The sequence below is a fragment of the Myodes glareolus genome, chromosome 18 (genome assembly GCF_982192425.1).
Source record: "Myodes glareolus chromosome 18, mMyoGla1.1, whole genome shotgun sequence".
NCBI classification, from domain to species: Eukaryota; Metazoa; Chordata; class Mammalia; order Rodentia; family Cricetidae; genus Myodes; species Myodes glareolus.
In genome coordinates, this window is record NC_142043.1 from 71,601,250 (window position 1) to 71,622,914 (window position 21,665).

Below are 21,665 nucleotides of genomic sequence, written 5' to 3' on the forward strand. Positions count from 1 at the left end.
CAGGTGGTCACTAATATTTTTTTGTATCTGTGGAAGTTTGCTTTGTTACCAAGTATGTGGTCAATTTTCGAGAAGGTTCCATGAGCTGCAGAGAAGGTATACTCTTTCCTATTTGGGTGGAGTGTTCTATAGATGTCTGTTAAGTCCATTTGATTCAGTACCTCCAGTAAATCTCTTATTTCTCTGTTAGGTTTCTGTCTGATTGACCTGTCCATTGGTGAGAGAGGAGTGTTGAAGTCTCCTACTATTAGTGTGTGTGGTTTGATGACTGCCTTGAGTTCTAGAAGAGTTTCTTTTACATATGTGGGTGCCTTTATATTAGGGGCATAGATATTCAAGATTGAGACTTCTTCCTGATGAATTGTTCCTGTTATGAGTATGAAATGTCCATCTCCATCTCTTCTGATTGATTTTAGTTTGAAGTCGATTTTGTTAGAAATTAGAATGGCCACACCCGCTTGTTTCTTAGATCCATTTGCTTGGAAAACCTTTTCCCAACCCTTTACTCTGAGTAGGTGTCTGTCTTTGTGGTTGAGGTGTGTTTCTTGTAGACAGCAGAATGTTGGATCCTGTTTTCGTATCCAATCTCTAAGTCTGTGCCTCTTTATAGGTGAGTTGAGACCATTGATATGAAGTGATATTAATGACCAGTGATCGATGACTCCGGTCATTTTTTTGGGTAGTAGCGTGTATGTGTTTTCCTTCTTTGAGTTGTGCTTGTGAAGGGTCGCTAGATGTCTGAGTTAATGTAGGCAGTGTTGGGAATGTTGGATTCCTTGGGTTGTGATTTTCCTTCTAGTATTCTCTGTAAGGCTGGATTAGTAGCTACGTATTGTTTAAATTCGTTTTTATCCTCGAATATTTTGTTTTCTCCGTTGATAGTGAACAATAGCTTGGCTGGGTAAAGTAGTCTGGGTTTGTATCCATTGTCTCTTAGTTTCTGCAGTACCTCTATCCAGGACCTTCTGGCTTTCATGGTTTCCATCGAGAAGTCTGGTGTAAGTCTGATAGGTTTACCTTTATAAGTTACTTGACCTTTTTCCTTTGCAGCTCTCAATATCCTTTCTTTAGTCTAAATGCTTTGTGTTTTGATTATTATATGACGAGGGGATGTTTTTTTCTGATCCAGTCTATTCGGTGTTCTGTATGCTTTTTGAACCTTCATAGGAATATCGTTCTTTAGGATGGGAAAGTTTTCTTCTATAATTTTGTTGAGTATATTTTCTGGACCTTTGAAATGCAATTCTTCTCCTTCTTCTACTCCTATTATTCTTAGATTTGGTTTTTTTATTGTGTCCCACAGTTCCTGAATGTTTTGTGATGAGAATTTGTTGGATTTGCTGTTTTCTTTGGTCAGAGTGTTTAATTTCTCTATGGTGTCCTCAGAGTCTGAGATTCTTTCTTCTATCTCTTGTATTCTATTGGTTAAGCTTGTTTCTGAAGTCTCTGTTCATTTACCCAGATTTTCCATAGCCAGCCGGCCCTCGGTTTGTGATTTCTTCATTGACTCCATTTCAGTTTTCAAATCTTGAACTGTTTCTATTACCTGTTTGATTGTTTTTTCTTGGTTTCCCAGAATTTCATTTACGGATTTACTCATTTCTTCAAACTTTTTGGTATATTTCTCTTCCATTTCTTTACTCATTTCCTCAATTTTTTTGTTATACTTATCTTCCATTTCTTTACGGCAGATTTTCACCTCCTGTTTAAGTTCCTCTATTATTTTCATAAAGAAGCGCTTAGAGTCGATTTCTTCTATTTCTTCTGGAGTAGGCTGTTCAATTCTTCTAGTTTCGAGCTCCCTGGATTCTGGCGATGTCATGTTGCCTTTCAGGTTGTTGGAGGAATTCTTGCATTGGCGCCTGCCCATCTCCCCCACTCTGGATGAAACTCCTCAGCACTTTCTGGATAGAACTCCTCAGCACTCTCTGGGTAGGACTTCACAGCACTCTCTGGATAGAGCTCCTCAGCCCTCTCTGGGAAGAACTCCTCAGCAGGGCAACAGGGCTAGCTGGTCTTCCCAGGACCCAGGAGACAAAGGGCCCGCAGCAGTGGGGGGAGGGGAGGGGTCCCTTGGAACACCGAAGACCCTGCTGCAGAAGCTGGGGGGGGGGCTGTGCTCTCTTCCTGGGCAGGCAGGCTGCCCAGGTGAGCACCCACTCACCTCTCTGGGAAGAACTCCTCAGCAGGGCAACAGGGCTAGCTGGTCTTCCCAGGACCCAGGGGACAAAGGGCCCGCAGCAGTGGGGGGAGGGGAGGGGTCCCTTGGAACACCGAAGACCCTGCCGCAGAAGCTGAGGGGGGAAGGGCTGTGCTCCCTTCCCGGACAGGCAGGCAGCGAAAAGACAGTTTTTAAAAAATTAATTAAGATAAAAACAACACCAAAAAAAGAATTTCCATTTCCCAATTCCTTCTCTGATACAGGGAAGGCTAGGGGATTTGCTTCTCCTAAGGACCTCATCACAGTACTTCTTGCTGTATTGAAGTGAACTTCCAAGACAGACCCAGGTTCAGAATTCACTCTCATTCTTGTAGTTGACCACACACAGGGCCATAAAGCCCACTGTGTCCTAGCTCCATTTGATTCCTGTTTTTAACAGCTTCATATATGTGCAATCTTATTGTCATCTCATAAATTCGAGTTCAATGTACCTTCTAAATTATTCCAGCCTGAATTTCTGAAACGGCCTAAAATGAAGCAATGAAGTGCCCCCTTCAGTTAAATGTTTTAGCAGAGAGTAAGTTTCTATGTGGACAGTAGGTGGTGCTATCTCTCAGGATTAGACATGATTAAGAATAAGAAGCTGCTGCCACTGCCCTGTTCTCATTTATATTCTCTCTCTTTCTCTCTCTCTCTCTCTCTCTCTCTCTCTCTCTCTCTCTCACTTTATTTATTTCTATATGAATATACGTATGTTCACTTTGTGCTTACTGCCCACAGAGGTCAGAGAGGGTACCAGATTCTCTGTAACTTGGGTTCCAGGAAATTTTGGGTCATGTATATGCTAGGAACAAAACCTGGGTGATGCCATAAAAACAATCCCACAGCATTTCAGAATTAGGATAATAAAAGGGTTATTTATTTAAGGGGAAAACCTACAGATCAGCATCCTAAACAACAGTCCTCTGAGCACAAACAGGAAGAGTCTAGCAGTCGGAATGGGAGCTGGAAGCAAGACAGTAGGTGCATGGCTATGGTTGCTTTTTAAAGTATAAGAGACCATGTCCTATTGGGCTCGTATTCTAAAGGCTATTGTCTGAAGGAGCAAAATGTGCTCCCACAGGACCTCCCCTTTTTGTTTAAATAAGAAAGTTCCAAACCCAATACAAATCTATATATGTTAGGAACAAATATCAAGTATAATTAGAATTACATCTAGCATAAACAATATTAAGCAAGGAACATATGCTAAATGTTTTAATAAACAGCCTATCCTATGTAGTCTAAGTATTGTATAGGAAATGGCTTGGCTAGATAATACGAGTACAGTGACTACGACTATCTAATCTTCAACCCCATCGAAGGCCTGAGAAGCGAGATAGTATTACTTGAGCCCTCAAGAAGGACAATGAAGTAGCTTCCAAAGCAAGCAACATATTACAGAGACAATGAGCTACCTGAGCAAAGTCTCGTTTTGCAACGTTGAAGCAACCAACTTCAGTTAGGCCTCATGTAACTGACAGACCATTTTCAGGTGCAGAAGATTTTTCAAAACAGTTTTACCCTCTCTTGGCAAGATTAGACAGTCCTGCTTATCCATTTCCAGATACTATGTAAATTGTCAGTGGTTGAGGCATTGTCAGTTCCTTGCCCAAAGACCAGCTATGCCAAGAAGAAAACAAGTTCAATGGGTGGGTCTTCGGTGCTCAACATTCTCTCAGAAATCAATTGGTGCTATCAGAAGCAGTCATGTCTTATGTCAACAAAACCCTAAATTATTTAAATGTCATGTTCTACAGATCCTTGAAATGGTTGAAGAATACCTATCTAGACAGAATACAATCTCTATGTATCTAAAGAATCTAATTATTCTGACTGTATGTATAATAAACATGACAACTATTGACCTATTCTAATTAATACCTTTTTAATTTCAAGAGTAAAATTCATGTAAGCATATTAAATAATCCGTAAACAAATGTGCAACAAATGAAGACATTGACCTCCAAATGTAAACAATTTATAAGTATCTTGATTAGAGGTAGGAGTAATATATAATGCAATATGAAAATTTACCCTAGAAGTTGTATCAATATACAAAATGTCCTAAACCGAGGTAGAAACAGGCATGTATGCAATCTGACAAAATAACTGCATTTATGTACAAATAATGTAAACAAAAGTAGCAAATATAATTTGGACTTCTGTCAATGTACAAAAACTATACCAATGTAAATTATTCATAAATAATAGATCACAATTATTCACTCTATTACCCAATATTACTATCCCCTCCTTTTTTGAACCAACATAGTTTTCTCCCCAACCCTCTACCTAATACAAGTAATAATCAACAATCCCTAAACAGCATTCCTATGAACAAACTTTTTTGGGATGGGGGCGTCCTCTTCTATTTTGATTTCTGCTGTCATGGAGGTGATATTCTCTTAATGGGATCCTGTAAAACGTAAGTGGTTGTTAAGTTCCAAAATTACTGTCTAGTATATTTGGAAACAATTTCTGAACACTCAATAGATTTCTTTTTAAAATTCTAGTTTGGAATTGTGGGCAGACTATGAGAAGCTGCACCATCTCAGCAGCTGGTACACAAATCGGTGTTCTATTAGTGCTGTCTACATCATGATGTCATCTCAGCAGCTGGTACACAAGACAGTGTTCTATTAGTGCTGTCTACATCATGATGTCATCTCAATTAGTTGGAGTGGTTGCTGTGGGGTCCCATCTTCTTGCTGGAAACTTCAAAGATTACTGCAGAAAAGGATCTGTAGGAAGATCTATTGTTCATCATGGAAAACGTAAACATTATTCATATAAATATAAATACAACAAAGAATATGATATAGACAAAATAGGCATGGAGAAAGTAAAACTTTTCCTAAAGTCTTTCTTCTGTTTCATACCAGATGGCTCCCGATACGAGACAGAAACTCTGAATGTTCCTTTTAACAAACTTGGATTTAGAGAAGTGCAGAGAAATTGTCCAATTTGAAAAAGAGCTAAATATATTAATATATATATATGAATATGTGTGTGTATGTGTGTGTGTATGGGTGTGTATATAAATGTAAGTGTAAACAGGACCTGGATTCATAAACCATATTCTGTTTTCTAGATGCTCCTTAGTGGATAGTTATTTTTTCTTCTGTCAGCATTCAAACAGCCAGGGTCTCTTGAATTTTTGATGATGTATAATTTTCCTGCAAAGATATGAGCAGAACCCTACCCCAACCCTATATGGCTTTCTTTACCTCCTGTATGGTTGTCACCATTGTGGATGAGCTGTCATTTCTCTCTTTCAATAGGTTTCTCCTTTTCAAAATGAATCTTTATTAATTTTGATGGTATCCATAATTTTTTTCTCCTGTGAAAACAAAAGCAAAACCCTTTTCCCAAGATAGCACATCTTTTGATTTTCATTGTGAGGTCAACACATCGTTGAAATATACTTGTTGATTCAATTCAGAAGTTCTTTCCATTATCCAATGCCTCTAAGCTGCTGTTGTTCCTTTCTCATTAGTGTTAAGAAAATTCAAGGTTAATAAAGCATTATGCAATCTATTTCTGGGGGTATTTTCCATCCCTTTCTGTTTGTTTATCATATCCTTTGGAGTTTAATTTGACCTTTCTATAACTGCCTAACCTGTAGGATTATTTCTTATACCTGTAATGTGCTTTATATTATAATAAGCAAAAACCATTTCATTTTGTTAGATACATGTGCTGGACCACTGTCTATCTTTATTTGTACAGGAATGCCCATGATGGCCATAACTTCTAATAAATGTGTTATTACTGAATCAGCCTTTTCTGAGCTCAAGGTAGTTGCCCATTGAAAACCTGAGTATGTCTATGGTGTGGTGTATATATTTTAATTACCCAGTTCCAAAAAGTGGAACACATCCATCTGCCAGATTTTATTCCTTTGAATACCCTTGGTTACTCCCTGCAGGCAACGGTGTTTGATTATAGAAAGAGCAAGTAGGACACCTCTTTAGAATCTCCTTAGCTTGATGCCACGTGATAGAAAACTCTTTCTTTAAACCTTTGCTATTGACATGATGCCTTTTATGAAATTCAGAGGTCTGCAACACACTTCCCATCAATAATTGATCAGTTTTTGTATTACCTTGTCCTAGAGGACCTGGCAGACCCATATGGGATCAGGTGTGTATTATGTATATATGACAAAGCCTATTCCTGATTATGTCTTGCACCTGGATGAATAATGAAGTCAAGTGTGTATCATCTGGTATAAATTCAGCAGTTTCAATATGTAAGACAACTCTGTGCATATTGTGAATCAGTAACTATATTGAGAGTTTCTTTAAAATCCCGTAGTACCATAAAAATAGCATATAATTCTACCTTTTGGACAGAATTATATGGGCTTTGTTTCACCTTACTTATTTCTTCTGAATTTTATCTCACCTTCCCTGTTTTATTTGCATCAGTAAAGAATATACGGGCTCCAATTACTGGTGCATCACATAAAATTTGGGGAAGAATCCAGGAAGTTCTTTTTATGATGTTAAGTCTATCGCTTTTGGGATAATTGCTATTAGTTCCCCCCAAAAAATTAACACAAGTCCTTTCCCAGAGTTCATTGTTTTTCCATAACTTCTTATTTCATTGACAGTAAAACATACTATAATCTCTGCTAGGTCTATGCCTACTAATTAACAAAGTCTCAATTTACCTTTTATAATTAATTCAGAGAGTTTTTTCCACACAAGTTTTTAATTTTTTACTTGATTCATGTGGCAAAAAGACCCATTCTAAGATAATATCATCCCTCTGCATTAAAATTCCTGTAGGAGAAATTCTGGAAGGCAATATGACTAGAATACAATATGACTAGAATTAAGATTTGGATTCACCCTATCCACATGTGCCTCCTGTAATTTCCCCCCAACAATCATCAATTTCTTTTATGCTTCAGCAGTTAATTCTAATGCTATAATCAAGGTGACCAAGACAGAGGCAGATGGATCTTTGTGAGTTCATGGCTACACTGGGCTACACAAGATAATGCAGAAACAAATACAGGTGTTGGTGCCTCATACATTTAATCCTAGTTCTAGAGGGAAGATAAAGTGAAAGGAGAGAAAGGCTTAGTCTATTTAGTTTGCGGTTGCCCCCCCTTGGTAGAGATAATACTTCTCTAGGGGCTTGGCTGCTTTGGTTTTCTGGTTTTGGGGTTAAACCCCAATTTCTGTCTCTGAGATTGTGTTATTTGTGCTATAGGTGTCAGTGGCTCATGCCTTTAATCCCAGCAGTCAGGAGGCAGAGGCAGGTAAATTTGCATTCAGGGCCAGCCTGTATGGCTAGGGTCCCCAGCACTTACATAGCCTCTTCACTACTGGCTCTAACTCCAGTTTTCATGGAAGAGACAATATTCTCCTTTACTTCTGTAGGTACTAGGCATGCACACTGTGTATATACATACATGCAGGCAAAACACTTATGCACATAAAATTAAGATAAATAAACTTAAGACTTTTTAGTTAGTTGAACAGTTTGGTTTTTAATGATAGAAGACAGGAGAGGTGTGGGGGATGGGGGCTGGGGGAAAGCGAGCCAGGGAGAGTGTTAGAAAATTTTCTAATCTGAGCTCTCTGCCGATGTAAAAATTCCAATCACGCCAAATCACAACAAGCTGAATTAAAAAAAAAATCTAGGTTTAATGGGACTTCTGTGCTCTTGAGTGTCCCGAGGGGAACCAGGAAGCTGCAAATGTAACCATAAGTGGGGGAGGAGGGTGAGGAGAGGAAAGAGACCACAAGAGAATGGTCCAGGAAAGCAGTTTAAATAGACTGGGGGGTGGTCAAGCTTTTGGTGGGCTGTCTTGACCCTCCTCTGGGGAGGGGTCAAGGCTTGGTGGACACAGGGATGGAGCCTCCAAAGATGAAGACCAGAGACTGGCACTTACATTCCAGACTGTTTGTATAAGGGGTAACAGGAAGTTGAGGTAATATTTTTACCAACATTTAGGCTCTCTGAGGAAAAGGGGGCATGGACTCAAGTCTGACTACTTCCTGCGGTCATGGGATGTCATGGGGAAGGGGAGAGCTGGGTGTTGGTGGTCCACGCTCAGTGAGAGGTGTGGCTGGAAAGGCATCCCATGTACTGTCATCCCGGAGATGCCAGGCATCTGTTCCTTGGGGAAAGTGAGAAGTCAGGTGTCTAGGAATAAAAATACTGTTATCACCAAAGATTCATGTGCCAAGAAGATGAGGTAAATCCTTCATTGTGGCATCCTGGAAAACCAAAGGGTGGAAGGCCCTTTCTGTTGGACAGACCAAGTGTCCTGAGTGGGTGCCCACTTGAGCCTGGAGTGATGGTACCAGCATGGGTGTCCCAAGAGCTTGGTAACTGAGGGGGTGGTGAGGATTACCATGTGAGGCCTGTCCATTGACATTCAAGAGACCTAGGAGTTAGTTGTTTGAGGAGTACTCTGTCCCCTGGGGAGAGTGGGGCAGGTTTAGGGGCATTAGGTCCCCTGGTGTATGGGTGGGTAGACAACTGTCAAGAGTGTGAACGGAGAAGGGACCTTAAAAGGGAGAGGTAGGGTAGGTACACTGCCAGTGGAGGAGTGATGCTGTAAAACAATCCCACCGCAGTTCAGAATTATTGATAATAAGGGGGCTATTTATTTAAGGAAACAACCTAAAGATCACTGCCCTAAACAACAGTCTCTGAGCGATAAGAAACAGTGTCTAGCACCTGGAACAAGAAGTGGAAGCAAGAGAGTAGACACACAGTTCCCACTACTTTTTAAACTATCAGAGACCACGCCCAAGTGGGCTGATATCTTAAAGGCTATTGGCTGAAGGAGCAGAATGTGCTCCCACAGCAGAGGAGTTTGGACTAGGATGTGATGGTTAAGGAGAAAGGACCGTCCATAAAGCAGTTCAATAGGGCTAAGGTCTGTAGGGGAACACGGTGTGGCCTGAGGTGAGTAAGGGCAATGGGGAGAAGGGAGGGCCAAGCTAACCTGAGTTCAATGGAGAGCTTGGTTAGCTGTTGTTTGATGAGTCCATTGGCCCTTTCCACATTTCCCGAGGATTGTGGTTGGTAGGGTATGTGGAATTTCCAGGAGATGTTGAGAGCTTCAGACATGAGCTCCGTGACCATGGAAGTAAAGACTGGTTCACTGTCCATCTGGATGGTTCATGGGACATGGAAACAAGGAATGATGTCCAGGAGTACCTGAGCCACCACACCTGCCATTTCCCTGGAGGCTGAAAATGCTTCCATCCATCCTATAAACATGTCTACAAGTGTTAAGAGGTAATGGAGTTTTTTATGAGTAGGCATATGAGTGAAATCAACCTGCCAATCTTTGCCTGGTTGGTGTCCACGAAGCTGGTGTAGAGACTGACGTATGTGGAGAGCCCCTTGTGGGTTGGCCTGGGCACATGTCTCGCAGGAGGAGTGAATCTCTAAAATAGAACCTCGGAGATGGGTGTGGTCAAAAAGGGGTTCCAAGAAGCAGAACAAAGCTTTGGGGCCCATGTGTAAGGTCTGGTGGATGTCTGAAATGATTGACAGTTCCTGATCTTGGGGAAGGATAAGGCGGTCATTTAAATGGAACCATCCATACTTTGCTTATTTGGCCCTGAAGTGGCTAAGGATATCTCAGCCCATTAAAGGTGCCGGACAAACAGGTGTCACTAAGAAAGAATGAGAGAAAAATTGTCCTACAAGAATGCGGGGCAGTGGCAAAGTTTAAGTGGGGAGGAATGGGTTCCATCTACCCCCATAACTGAAATTGGTGAGAGGAACGTAAGGTTCGAGTGAGGTGTTAGAGGAGAATAGGTATCTCCCATGCTCAAAATAAAAGCAATGGACTTACCTGCTACCTGCAGCTTTATCCTAGGCTCGGATCAGGTTACAGGATATACCAAGTCTGGGCAGCGTCAATCCTCTGCAAGGCTGAGAAGTTTGAAGGCTGGCACAGTTTCACTTGTCGATGTTGGTGAGGCCGAACATCCGTGGTGTGGCATAGAGGACAAGCCCACACGTGGGCATTGTGATTTCCAGTGTCCAGGTTGCTGGCAGATAGGGCATAACCTTGGAGGAGGTGTAGTGCAAGATCATGCCACATGACCATTTAGGCCACACTTGTAACAGCTTGCCTGTGGGGTTGACTTAGGCTTGGCTCCACCAGGGTAGAGCCTTGTGGTTGGCTTCTCTTGTCCCCCTTCCTGTGACCTTAAGGCAGCAGCTAAGGCAGGTTAGCTGCCTGTTGTAACCTTGTCTGTGGAGAAGACTCAGCTGTTTCTTCTCGGGCATTAAAAACTTTAAAGGCATTTTCACCAATTCCTGTATAAGGGTTGGGGGACCCTCTTCAACTTTTCCTCACTTTTTCCTAATATCTGGTGCTGACTGAGAAATAAAATGGGTGACTAAGACCGTGGCTCCCACTGGGGAGGCTGGATCTAGCCTGGTATATTGGAACATGGTCTCTTGTAACCAATTTACAAAAACAGCTGGGTTTTCATAAGCAGAAGGATTAGTAGAAAAGGACCTAGCCTATATTGTATCTGAGAGAAATCCTGGAAGAAAAAAGGGAACATGAACTTACATAATGCCATCAATTCCCACCACCTCCCAGAGAGGACAGAGAAGGGCAGAGCTATGGTAGAATCTAGTATGGGAGGAGACTGGGGAGGATTTGGAGGGGCTAGGCCAGGGCACAGAGGGAGTCCAAGGGTGGAAAGATGAGGCCAAAGGGGGAGGGGGAAAGGGAGGTGGGTAAGGTGGAAGTTGACCTTGAACCTCCAGATTGGCAAGGGAGGAGGTTGACAGGAAAGGAGAGAAATGTGAAGAATGTTGCTCCACAGGAGGGGGTTGAGTAGTATGGGTTCGAGGGAGTAGATGAGGGGCCAGTGCCTCTGGTGCATGATCCAGTTGGAATTGTCGGGGCCCCAATTCCCAGATGACCTGGAATTTTGAGGCATTGCGGCCTTAGCTACCAAGACTGGTGCTGCGAGACACTGGCTATTAAGGGAAGGGAGAGAGCACAGAACCCCCAAACCATGGACAGGTGTAAGCTCTGCCCATTTGTCCTAATGGCGACAAAAATTTTTTAGTTCCTGGAGGACAGTAAGCTCAAGACTTCCTTCTGGTGGCCAATGCATCCCATTGTCAAGATAGTATTGAGGCCAAATCTTAGTACATAGGGAAATTAGCAGTTCAGGACAAACTGTATCGGACAGTCCAAATTTATAAAGATTTTGTAAGAGGCATCCCAGGAGTGACAGTGGATCTGGCTTTGAACTGCAAGTGCCTATTTCAAAGTCCATGCCCAATCATGTGGCCTAAGCCTATTACAGTATGACTGCTAAAGTAGCTCTTAGGCCTAACCAGGCCATGGAAATTGAATGCTAGGCATCCCTAAAGCAAACAATGTCCATCTCAGCTGCACCTGGTCTTAACGGTCTAGCTGCTGAGGTTGGAATTCTTGGTGCAGGTCTGCGGCTTCCATAAGAGTCCGATAATCGACAAAAGTAAGTATGAATAGGTTCCCCCCAAACCATATAGCATAGACAAGCAAAAGGGACTCACCAAGATGCAGCCGCTGTAGCCCAGGAGCCGGTTTTAGCGTGGTGTGAAAAGCTCAGATGTGGACTAGGGAGCTTTTTATGTGTGGCCTATGGCCACAGGGAAAGGTCACCCTACTCGGTGGGACCTCCAAGAAGTTAGAACGTTTTCTAACGTAAGCTCTCTGCCAACACAAAAATCCCAATCAAGCCAAATCACAATGAGCCAAATTAAAAAAATATTAAGTAGTAGGATTCTTGTGTTCTTGGGAGGCCCAAAGGGGGAACCAGGAATCCATGAACGTGACCACCTGGAGAAGAGGAAATAGACCACAAGGGAATGTTCCGTGGAAACAGTTTAAATAGACTGGTCAAGATGTTAGTGGGCTGTCTTGACCCTCCTCTGGGAAGGGGTCAAGACTTGGTGGGCACAGGGATTGGGCCTCCAAAGATGGAGGCCAGAGACCGGGGCTTTCAGAGAAGAAGGAAGGAGCAGTTTTCTCCTGGGGACAAAAAAGTAAGAGAAATGGTTAAGAAGTGAAGTATTGAGCTACTGAAGGGTCCATGGATGACACTAGTGGATACTTTCCTAGTCAAGATAAATAAAACAGGTCAGGCAAGCAGGGAATCTAAGAAGTACAGAGACAGAGGAAGAAACTGGAGACCAAACAGAACAAAGGATGGCTCAGAGACAGGGAGAAAAAACCACCAGAAGACAGGTGGGGGGAGTAAGAGATCTAGGGGGTTAGCACACCTCCCTGAAATGACACTTAGTCTCTCCACTCCCTATCTGTAGTAGAGTAAACTTTGACACTTGAATCTTCTGTTTTCAGACAACTGCCTATAAAGATAATTAGTTTAAGGTCCAGGGAACCTTGCTCTATGTTACAGGAAGCATGAATTCACAGTATCTGTTTGCTCTTGAGAGAGAGTGAGGTAGGACTGTTTTCTTCTCTTTACAATATTCCCCATTTAATTTTTGTCTTTTCAGTTGTTCATTTACTTAACCCCCTCTTCATTTGTCTTTCTTTAGTCTTCCAATTGAATAAACCTCTGCTTCCTGATTGATTTTCTCTTCCCAGTACTGGCACCTGCCTCAGACTTCTGGGCTTTCACATATCAAATTAGCCTTGCTGCTCCATCATGGCAAGCATAGAGCGGGTAAACAAACTACTGGAGAATGTGACCTGCCCCATCTGCAAGGACATTCTACAGGATCCTGTCACCACTGACTGTGGGCACAACTTCTGTTTGCAATGCATCAATCAGGTTGGGAAAACTGCAGAAAACCCCCAATGTCCCCTCTGCCAACTCCCTGTGAATAAGAATGCGTTCAGGCCCAATAAGCTGTTGGCTAGTCTTGCAGAGAATATCCAGGCTATGAACCCTGCTGAGTTCCAACCAGAAGAAGAAGAACCAAGATGTCGGAAGCACAAGGAAAATTACCATTACTTCTGTGAGAAGGATGGAGAGTTTCTCTGCGTGGTGTGTCGTGACTCCAAGGACCACAACACTCACCGAGTTACCTTAATAGATGAGTTTGCCCAGAACTACAAGGTAGGAACCTGCCTCCTTCTCTGTCCCCAGCTCAGCAGAGTAGAATTCCCTGGGGATGTGGGAGCTGCTGTCTTTTCCATCTGGGTTGGCACCAACTGCTGCACTCTGAACACTTGATTTTACAGTTTGCAGCTGGGCCCAGTGAGCTCAAAGGGCCAGGTTCTGGGAAATACCAATCTGTAATCAAGGCAAGAAGTATAATCAGAATAGTACTTTGGGGGCAGGAGAAATAATTCAGAGACTAAAAGCACTTGCCACCAAGTCTGAGGACTTGACTTTGATCGTCAGGATCACATATTACAAGAAGAAAATCGGTTTGATCCCTGAGAAAGAAAGGGGGGCTGCTAATAATGACATCAGAACCCTGAGATATCTTCCCTGTCTCCCTAGAAGCAGAACCTGACTGAAGCATCCTCTCCTCACAGGTGAAGATTGAGACAGAGGTCCAGGACTTGGAGCAAAAGCACAAGGAAATAATTAAAGAGATAAAGAAAGGTGAAGGAGCAATCCAGGTGTTCAGGGTAAGAAATATTCACTCCAAATATTTCTTAGGAAGTTGGGCATCTCTGTTGAGGAAATGTCTGAGCACTCCTTATACACCAGGCTGGAACAAAGTCCTGCTGACAAGATGGCGAGGGGCAGAGCAGAGGGTGTGGTGCCTGAGCCATGCTCCTGAGCTGTACTGACATGAGTTGTACCTGCCTGGGTGCTGCTCCAGTGAATCAGGAGGGCTTCTGCTCTTCAATACACAGAAGGCTTTGTAAGGACCACACACACACACACACACACACTCACACAGTGGCTCACACAAACCCTTTTTCACTAGGGACTGATCACACAGTAAGAAAAGACAAGAGAGTATGACACCACCAAATGTCTCCACCTGATTTTGGTTTTGTTTATTTTTTAAAAGGTTGTTTACATTACTTTTATTTATGTGTATATGTCTGTGTGAGTGAAAGTCATGTGTGTACAAATCTTAGTAGAAATTGGAGGAACTGGAAATACAGATATTCGTGAGCTGCTCTTCATAGGTGCTGAGAACTGAATTCAGGTCCTCTGGAAGAGCAGTAAGCATTCTTAGCCCTGCTTCATCTCTCCGGGTCCATCCATGGGAAATTCAGTATGAATGTAGTTAAACTGAGGAGAGTTCTCTCTCTCTCTCTCTCTCACTCTCTCTCTCTCTCTCTCTCACTCTTCCTCTCCCTCTCCATTTGTTTATGTTCTTCCCCATTGACTTTTAAGAATCTTTTATTTACTTATTTTTTAGATTTAATTTTATGTGAATGAATGCCTTGCCTCCATGTATGTATGTATACCAGGTGCATGTCTGGTACCCATGGAGATCAGAAGAGGGCACTGGATCCCTGGAACTGGAGTTAGGATGGTTGTGAGTGACCATGTGTGTTCTGGGATTTGAATCTGAGTCCTTTGCAAGAGCAACAAATCCCTTACTGAGCCATATCTCCAGCTCCTAAACACAGTATCTTATGTAGCACAAACTAGAAATTGTTATAAAGAAAAAGGATAGTTTTGATCTTCTGACCCTTTTGTCTTTCCCCCAGTACTGGAATTGCAGGGCTATAACAGCATTCCCTGACTATGCAGTGCTGAGAATGGAATCCAGGACTACACACATGCTAAGCACGCACTCTCTCAACTGAACTACAACCTCATCCTGGGTTTTCTATGGTTTTTTGTTTGTTTGTAGAGAGAGTGGCCCAAGTAGTCCAGGCTGGCCTTGGCTTCCTAAATCTCCTGTCTGTACTCCCAGTTCTAAGAGTTCTTAGTTGTGTGTCTGTCTGATGTCTTTGAAGGTTAAAAAAAAAAGTCATTGAGCCTAAATTCGTGAACATAGGAAGTGCTTTTATCTCCTTGTCCCAACCTTTCCCCTTCCCACAGGTAAGCTCCAGCAAGCTATTCTAAACCTGTCTCAGAATAATCCTTACATACTCCTAAAGAATGAATGGTTCCAGATGGTGCATGTCCTTGATTCCAGCACTTAGGAAGCAGAGACAGGTCGATCTTTATGAAATAAGGCCAACCTGTTTTTCTTAGTGAGTTCCTGGCTACCCAGGACCATATAGTGAGACTTTGCCTGTAATTAGTTAATTAATTGATTGATTGGTTGATTGGTTGATGGTTGATTTATTTAAAAAGTGAATGATGGGCTTAAAGGAAGCTTGGAGGATCCTCTCTCATTCCTTCTTCATCTCTGCATCCCTTCCCTTATCCCCAGGCCCAGGTACATCTAGAGAAACTAAAGGTCCTTGAGGAATTTAAGAATGTGCGCCAGAGACTGGAAGAGGAAGAGAGATTCCTCCTGTCCAGGCTGAGCTGGCTGGAGCAAGAGGGAGTCAAGCAGATAGAAGAGTATGTCACTGACACAGAGGGACAGCTGACCACCCTCAGAGAGCTCACAAGGGCCCTGAAAAATAGGCTACAAGCACCATCCATGAAATTACTGGAGGTCAGTCCATTGGGAACAGACTCTCTCTCTCTCTCTCTCTCTCTCTCTCTCTCTCTCTCTCTCTCTCTCTCTTTCTCTCTCTCTGAAAGATACTTAAGGATCTGTATTATACTGTGGCCTACCAGCTCCTAATATCTGACTCCTCCATGTCCTTTGTCCCCTGAAATGAAATTTTTGAGAAACTCCTAACATTCGCTGAAAGGATATAAAAGTCACTTTCCTTTCTTTGGGGATTTGCCTGAGGCTCCTGTCAGGTTTAGAAGTTAAGCCTGTTGCTCTCCACAAGGTTCCATTTGTATTGTCTCCGACTTAATGTACTGTTATCTCTAATGCTCTTCCACCCCAAGGCCCAGAGCTCACCATGCCCTTCCTCCTAATAAGCCTCATGTATGAGGTGTGGTTTCTTTATTACTCTTTATTGCCTCCCTGAACTAATCCACCAACTGCTGCCCTGCCTCACCTAACCCAGCAGTTCTCAATCTGTGGGTCTTGATCCCTCTGTGGGATCTGTCGACCCCTTCACAGGGGCCACCGAAGACCATCAGAAAATATCAGATACTTACATTCCAATTCATAAGAGTAGCAAATTTACAATTATTATTTAAAGCATCAGGAAGGTTGAGAACCACTGACCTAACCAAAGCTCCTCTCATAACTCAGAACACTGAAGCAAGAGGATTGTTGCTAGTCCAAGGCTAACATGAACAAAGATCAAGACACTATCTCAAACAGCTGGGTGTGGTGTCTCACCTCTGTAATTCTAGCACTCCTGAGGACCACTAGAGTTCAAGGACAGCCTGGATACACACTCTCTCTCTCTCTCTCTCTCTCTCTCTCTCTCTCTCTCTCTCTCTCTCTCTCACACACACACACACACACACACACACACACACACACACATGAAAAGAAAGAAGGGAGGAAAAGAAAAAGAAAGCCACAAAAACAGTCTAGGACTTTTTGATCTTGTTCTTTGAGACAGGCAGTGTTAGAACAAAGGTCATGTGACCAAGGTAACACTGAATTACTGATCTCCCCATCCCCTACATCCAGCTCTCAGTTTAGAATTGTAATGTGGACACATATGTTTCTTTAAAGCATCTCTCAGACTCATTGAGCAAAGGCACCTGCCACCAATCCCAAGACCCCCACGGTGGAAGAACGGGGCCAATTCCCACAGGGTTTCCTCTGACCTCCTTCTGTAACTCCAGATCCAGCAGATCTGATCACTCTGGCCTTGTAGAGTACCTGCATTCTCATTTACATGCCCACATACAGACACATATATATACACAAATTAAAAATTATAAAAATTGGACTGGAGAGAGGGCTCATTGGTTAAGAGCACTGTCTGCTCTTTCAGAGGTCCTGAGTTCAATTCCCAGCAACTACATGACAGCTAACAACCATCTATAATGGGATCTGATGCCCTCCTCTGGCATGTGGGCTTATGACCAGACATAGCACTCATACATAAAAAAATAAGCTTAAATAAAAGCTTAAAATAATAAATCTTTTTCACATTATTCTTGAAAATTAATAAATCTTAAAAATAAAACCCAATGAAGAGAACTATATTTCAAGATATATTTCTAATAACTATATCAAAAAGAAAAAAAGAATCAGGCATAGTGGTACACCTTTAATCCCAGCACTTGGCTAGGAGAGGTGAGTTCAAGTCTACCTGGCTCACAAATGGAATTCCAGGCCAAGCAAGAAAAAAAATTAGATAAAAATAATTTTAGTAAAACACTTTAACAATTTATTTAATCCAATATTCCAAACGTAATTTTTTCAGCCTCTTTAGACATATTTGTGAGCTATTCCATATTTGTAAGAGTTTTTTTTCTTTTTTAGTTCTGAGTCTTTGAACTCTTGTTATTTTTCACATCTCAGTTTAGATGCTAAATCATCAATTGGTTAGGTAAAATGTAGTTAATCATACTAAATCAATAAAGTTGAACTTACAATGCTTCAATTTTTAAATTTAGATTTAAAATAGTAAAAATTAATTTGTGGGGAGGACTGAGGTGTTTGTGCATTCCTGTCCTCTCAGTGCTCAGGAGTCAGACACAGGAGATTCGGTAGTTCAGGACTGTTCTTGGCTACACAGAGAATTTGAGACCAGGCTGAGATACATTGAACTGTCTCAGATAAAAACAAACAAACAAAACTAAGAGTGAGGAAAATAGGACACCCAAGTGCCAGGACTAACACACCTGATTTCTGTTTCTGTTTCTGTTTTTATTTTGCTTTGTCTTTAAAGAACCATGAACAGCCACTCCACTTTTGTCCTCACACTGCCAAGTTGAGCTCCCTGGTTCTATATCAGAGGCAACACCCATCTCCTAAATGTCACTCTTTCTTCTCTCTCCACTCTGTTTCTCCTGAGGTTTAAACACTATCCCAACTGTATCAGGAGTTTTTGGGGTAGTAATTCAGAATGGATTGGGGGGGGAAGAGAAAAGAACAGAGACAGCAGAGACAGAAAGACAAAGAGAGGAAAGAGAGGGTGGAAAACTGGGGAGTTCTCACTTTGCCTCTAGCTGAGTCTGAACCCTTTTTGGTGCCTGTGACTCAGGCAAGCTCTGACATTGTTCTCTCTTTCTCTTCCAGGGCATCAATGACGTCTTGGGCAGGTATGATGGGCATCCCAAGTGCACTGTACTCTCTGGTTCACTCACACATACAACATTCAACATATATCCGAACATGTTCACATCCTTCAATAACTTTTCTATAAACTCTTAAGGCTGCGGGTGGGGAAGACCAAGCTGTCCACAGTAGCATGTGGTCTGCTGGGCACAGCTCTTTTCACCAACATCCAGCTTTAGAGCAGCTGCTCTCCCCTCCCATATTCCTCTTGGTCAAGTGGGTGAACCCTTGGTTTTCTCATTCAACCTCCCTACTCCCTGTCCCTTCTCTCTTTTCTGATCCATCTCCCATCTTCATTTCTATACTTTCATGGGTTTAATCTGTAGTAGGAAGTCGCTTGTTTGTTTTCCCACCTGCCTAGACTTCAGAAATAATCACACAGAACCTATATTATTTAAATCACGGCTTGGCCAATCACTCTATTGCTATCTAGCTCTTACATCTAGTATTAACCCATTTCCAGTATTTTATATTTTGCCATGATACTTGTGGCCTACCGCCAAGTTTCCAGCATATCTGTCTCTGGCATCGGCTCCATGGTTTCTTTTTGACTCTGTCCCCTTACTCCCAGCTTTCAGTTTAGTTTTCCCTGCCTAGCCTGCCCTGCTTTATCAAAGGACAAGGCAATTTAATTCTTCACCAATGTTATTCACAGCATACAGAAGGGGATCCCACATCACCTCCCTTTTCTGTTTAAATAAAAAGGAAGGTTTTAACTTTACCATGGTTAAATTACATATAACAAAACAGGCATCAAGCAAGAATTATAGTTACAATATTTATAGTTACTTTATCTCTTATCATAACTAAAGAAAACTATATCTATAACTATCTATTCTTCAACTCCATCAAAGACTCCAGGATATAATATTACCTAAGTAAGCAGGAAGTGCATTGTAAACAACTCCCAAAACTCTAGAATTGACAGATACATCTCGCTGTCTGGACTGTCATCCAGAGTTCATCTGTACCCATGGGGCATCCATCTTCTGCCTTCATATCTATAGTAACCAGCAGACATTTTCATGAAGCAGGAAATATCAAAGGAAGTTTCTCCCATATTGGCAATCTAAAAGTCACTTTCTTCTGTGTTCTGCAGAATGTCTAGCAGACTCTTTCATGAAGCAGGAACCCCAAAGGATAGTCTCACTTTTATGCAAGTTCAGTAGTAATTTCTCTGTGGACCCTGTGTGTTTAGTTCATATAGCATAGCATCAAGCAATCCAGGAAAGAACAGTTTTTGCCCAAATGGTTAACCAATGCCATAAGGAGCCTTTTCAGTGCCCATCTTCCTCTTGACATAATTGGTGTTTCTAGGAGCAGGCGTGTCTCATTGTCATGAAAAATCTAGATTTTAAAACATTTTAAATGCCATATTCTGAAGGTCTCTGATAGATGTGAAGAATAACTATCTAACTGAATTATCTCTGATGGAGGAGGGTTATCTGTCTATTGTTACTTTTATTGGTTAGTAAAGAGACTGTCTTGGCCTTTTTATAGGCCAGCCCTTAAGTGGGTGGAGTAGACAGAACAGAATTGTGGGAGAAAGAAAGCAGAGGCAAGCAGACGCCATAGCTCTCCTCCCCGAGATGGACCCTGGTTAGACTCGTCCCGGTAAGCCACAGTCAAGTGGCAACACGCATTAATAAAAATGGGTTGAATCAATATGTAAGAGCTAGTCAATAAGAGGTTATAACTAACTGGCCAGGCAGTGTTTAAATGAATACAGTTTTCGTGTAATTATTTCGGGTAAAGGTAGCCGGGTGGCGGGCGGGGATGCAGCCAGCCATTCCTTCTACATATCTCTCTACATATTTAACTAACATGACTACAAGCTTGAATATTATAGATGATTATATATTAACCTATATTTCTTTATTATACGTTACATTTTAAAATGAGCCACACAAACACAATGCCTTAATCAAGAGCCAGAGTTCATCCTGGCAACATGGCCCAAAAAGTCGTCACTTCAAAACTGCATGGCTTTTTCTTTTATGGTACCGCTAAATCTGCAAGACCTCTCTTGAAGGAGCTGCAGCATGCCATTAGCAAAATGTTGACTACCAAGAAGCCATGCTTAACTCTGTTCTTTTGTATCTAAAATTACGTTATAAGCTTTCTTGGATTTTATATGGATTAAACTGGCACTCGCCGGAGTGCTATTTGTTGTATTGAAGCAGCTTGTTTGTTCCCGGCTGCTTAGACTCCCGAAATAATCACACAGAAGAACAGTCTTTTCTTTCCCAGCTGCACTCCCCTCCCACATTTTTCTTAGACAATGAAGTGAACCCTGGGTTTCCTATTCTACCTCCCTACTCCCTGTCCCTTCTCTCTTCTCTGGTCCATCTCCCATCTTCATTTCCATATTTTCTTGGGTCTTATCTCATTCAGCCCTGCATTCCTGTCCTGGCCTCTTTGTTGTGGGACTATGGTCTTATATCCTGCAAAGTTTTGTCAGTTGTACTAGTTTAATAAAATGCTAATTGGCCAGTAGCCAGGCAGGATGTATAGGCAGGGTGATCAGGCAGGAAGTAGAGGCAGGGCAACCAGTACAGGAGGATTCTAGGAAGAAGGGCACACTCTGGAGTCATCACCCAGACACAGAGGAAGAAGATGAGAATACCTTGCTGATAAAAGGCACCAAGCAACATGGCTAATACAGACAAGAATTATTGATTAATGTAATTTATAAGAGTTAATAAGAAACCTGAGCTAATAGGCCAACCCGTTTATAATTAATGCAGACCTTTGTGTGTTTCTTTGGGACTGGAATGCTACGGAACCAGGAGGGACAGAAACCTCTGTCAACACACCCTGACAAATAGCTCCCTGGCTCTAGACTGTATTTATCACTCTGCATCCATCCCAGGAATCATCTCATAGGTCCTTCTTGCCCACATTCTATCCCTGAACTTACCACTCAGATCAACATATCTTCACAGGAGTAAAGAATTTACGTTTTCCAACCCAATCCCAGTTCCTACAAAACTGGAGAAAATAATCAGCGAAGCAAAAGCAAGACACAAGTTCATCATAGAAAGCCTGAAGAAATTAACAGGTAAGATGTGACTGCCACTTCCTGTGCTTACCTGCATCGGGATTCTTTCCATTGCCCCAGATACTGCCTGATGTCTCTGATGCCAGTCCCTGAACTTTTCAGAACTCAGGTGAATACTGAGTGCCTTCAGAGAACCATTATGCAGAAATGTCTCATGCTGTATTGTATCAGGGTTAGTTCTGAAGATGGAACGTGGGA

At 42.2% G+C, this 21,665-nt stretch overlaps 1 protein-coding gene across 2 annotated transcripts in view; it reads left to right on the forward strand.

Moving 5' to 3' along the window:
• Window positions 1-21,665, forward strand: part of LOC125403115 (E3 ubiquitin-protein ligase TRIM31-like) — an 86,923-nt gene that overhangs the window by 58,576 nt on the left and 6,682 nt on the right. The window contains exons 1-6 of one of the 2 annotated variants that reach the window (XM_087898662.1): window positions 12,595-12,663; window positions 12,810-13,284; window positions 13,710-13,805; window positions 15,524-15,754; window positions 18,368-18,390; window positions 21,352-21,467. In XM_087898662.1, coding sequence (XP_087754788.1) covers window positions 12,871-13,284; window positions 13,710-13,805; window positions 15,524-15,754; window positions 18,368-18,390; window positions 21,352-21,467 — 880 coding nt within the window. In that variant the 5' untranslated portion in view covers window positions 12,595-12,663; window positions 12,810-12,870. Of the gene's footprint in view, window positions 1-12,594; window positions 12,664-12,809; window positions 13,285-13,709; window positions 13,806-15,523; window positions 15,755-18,367; window positions 18,391-21,351; window positions 21,468-21,665 lie in introns of those variants that run through there. The other variant, XM_087898663.1, reaches the window with a different exon arrangement.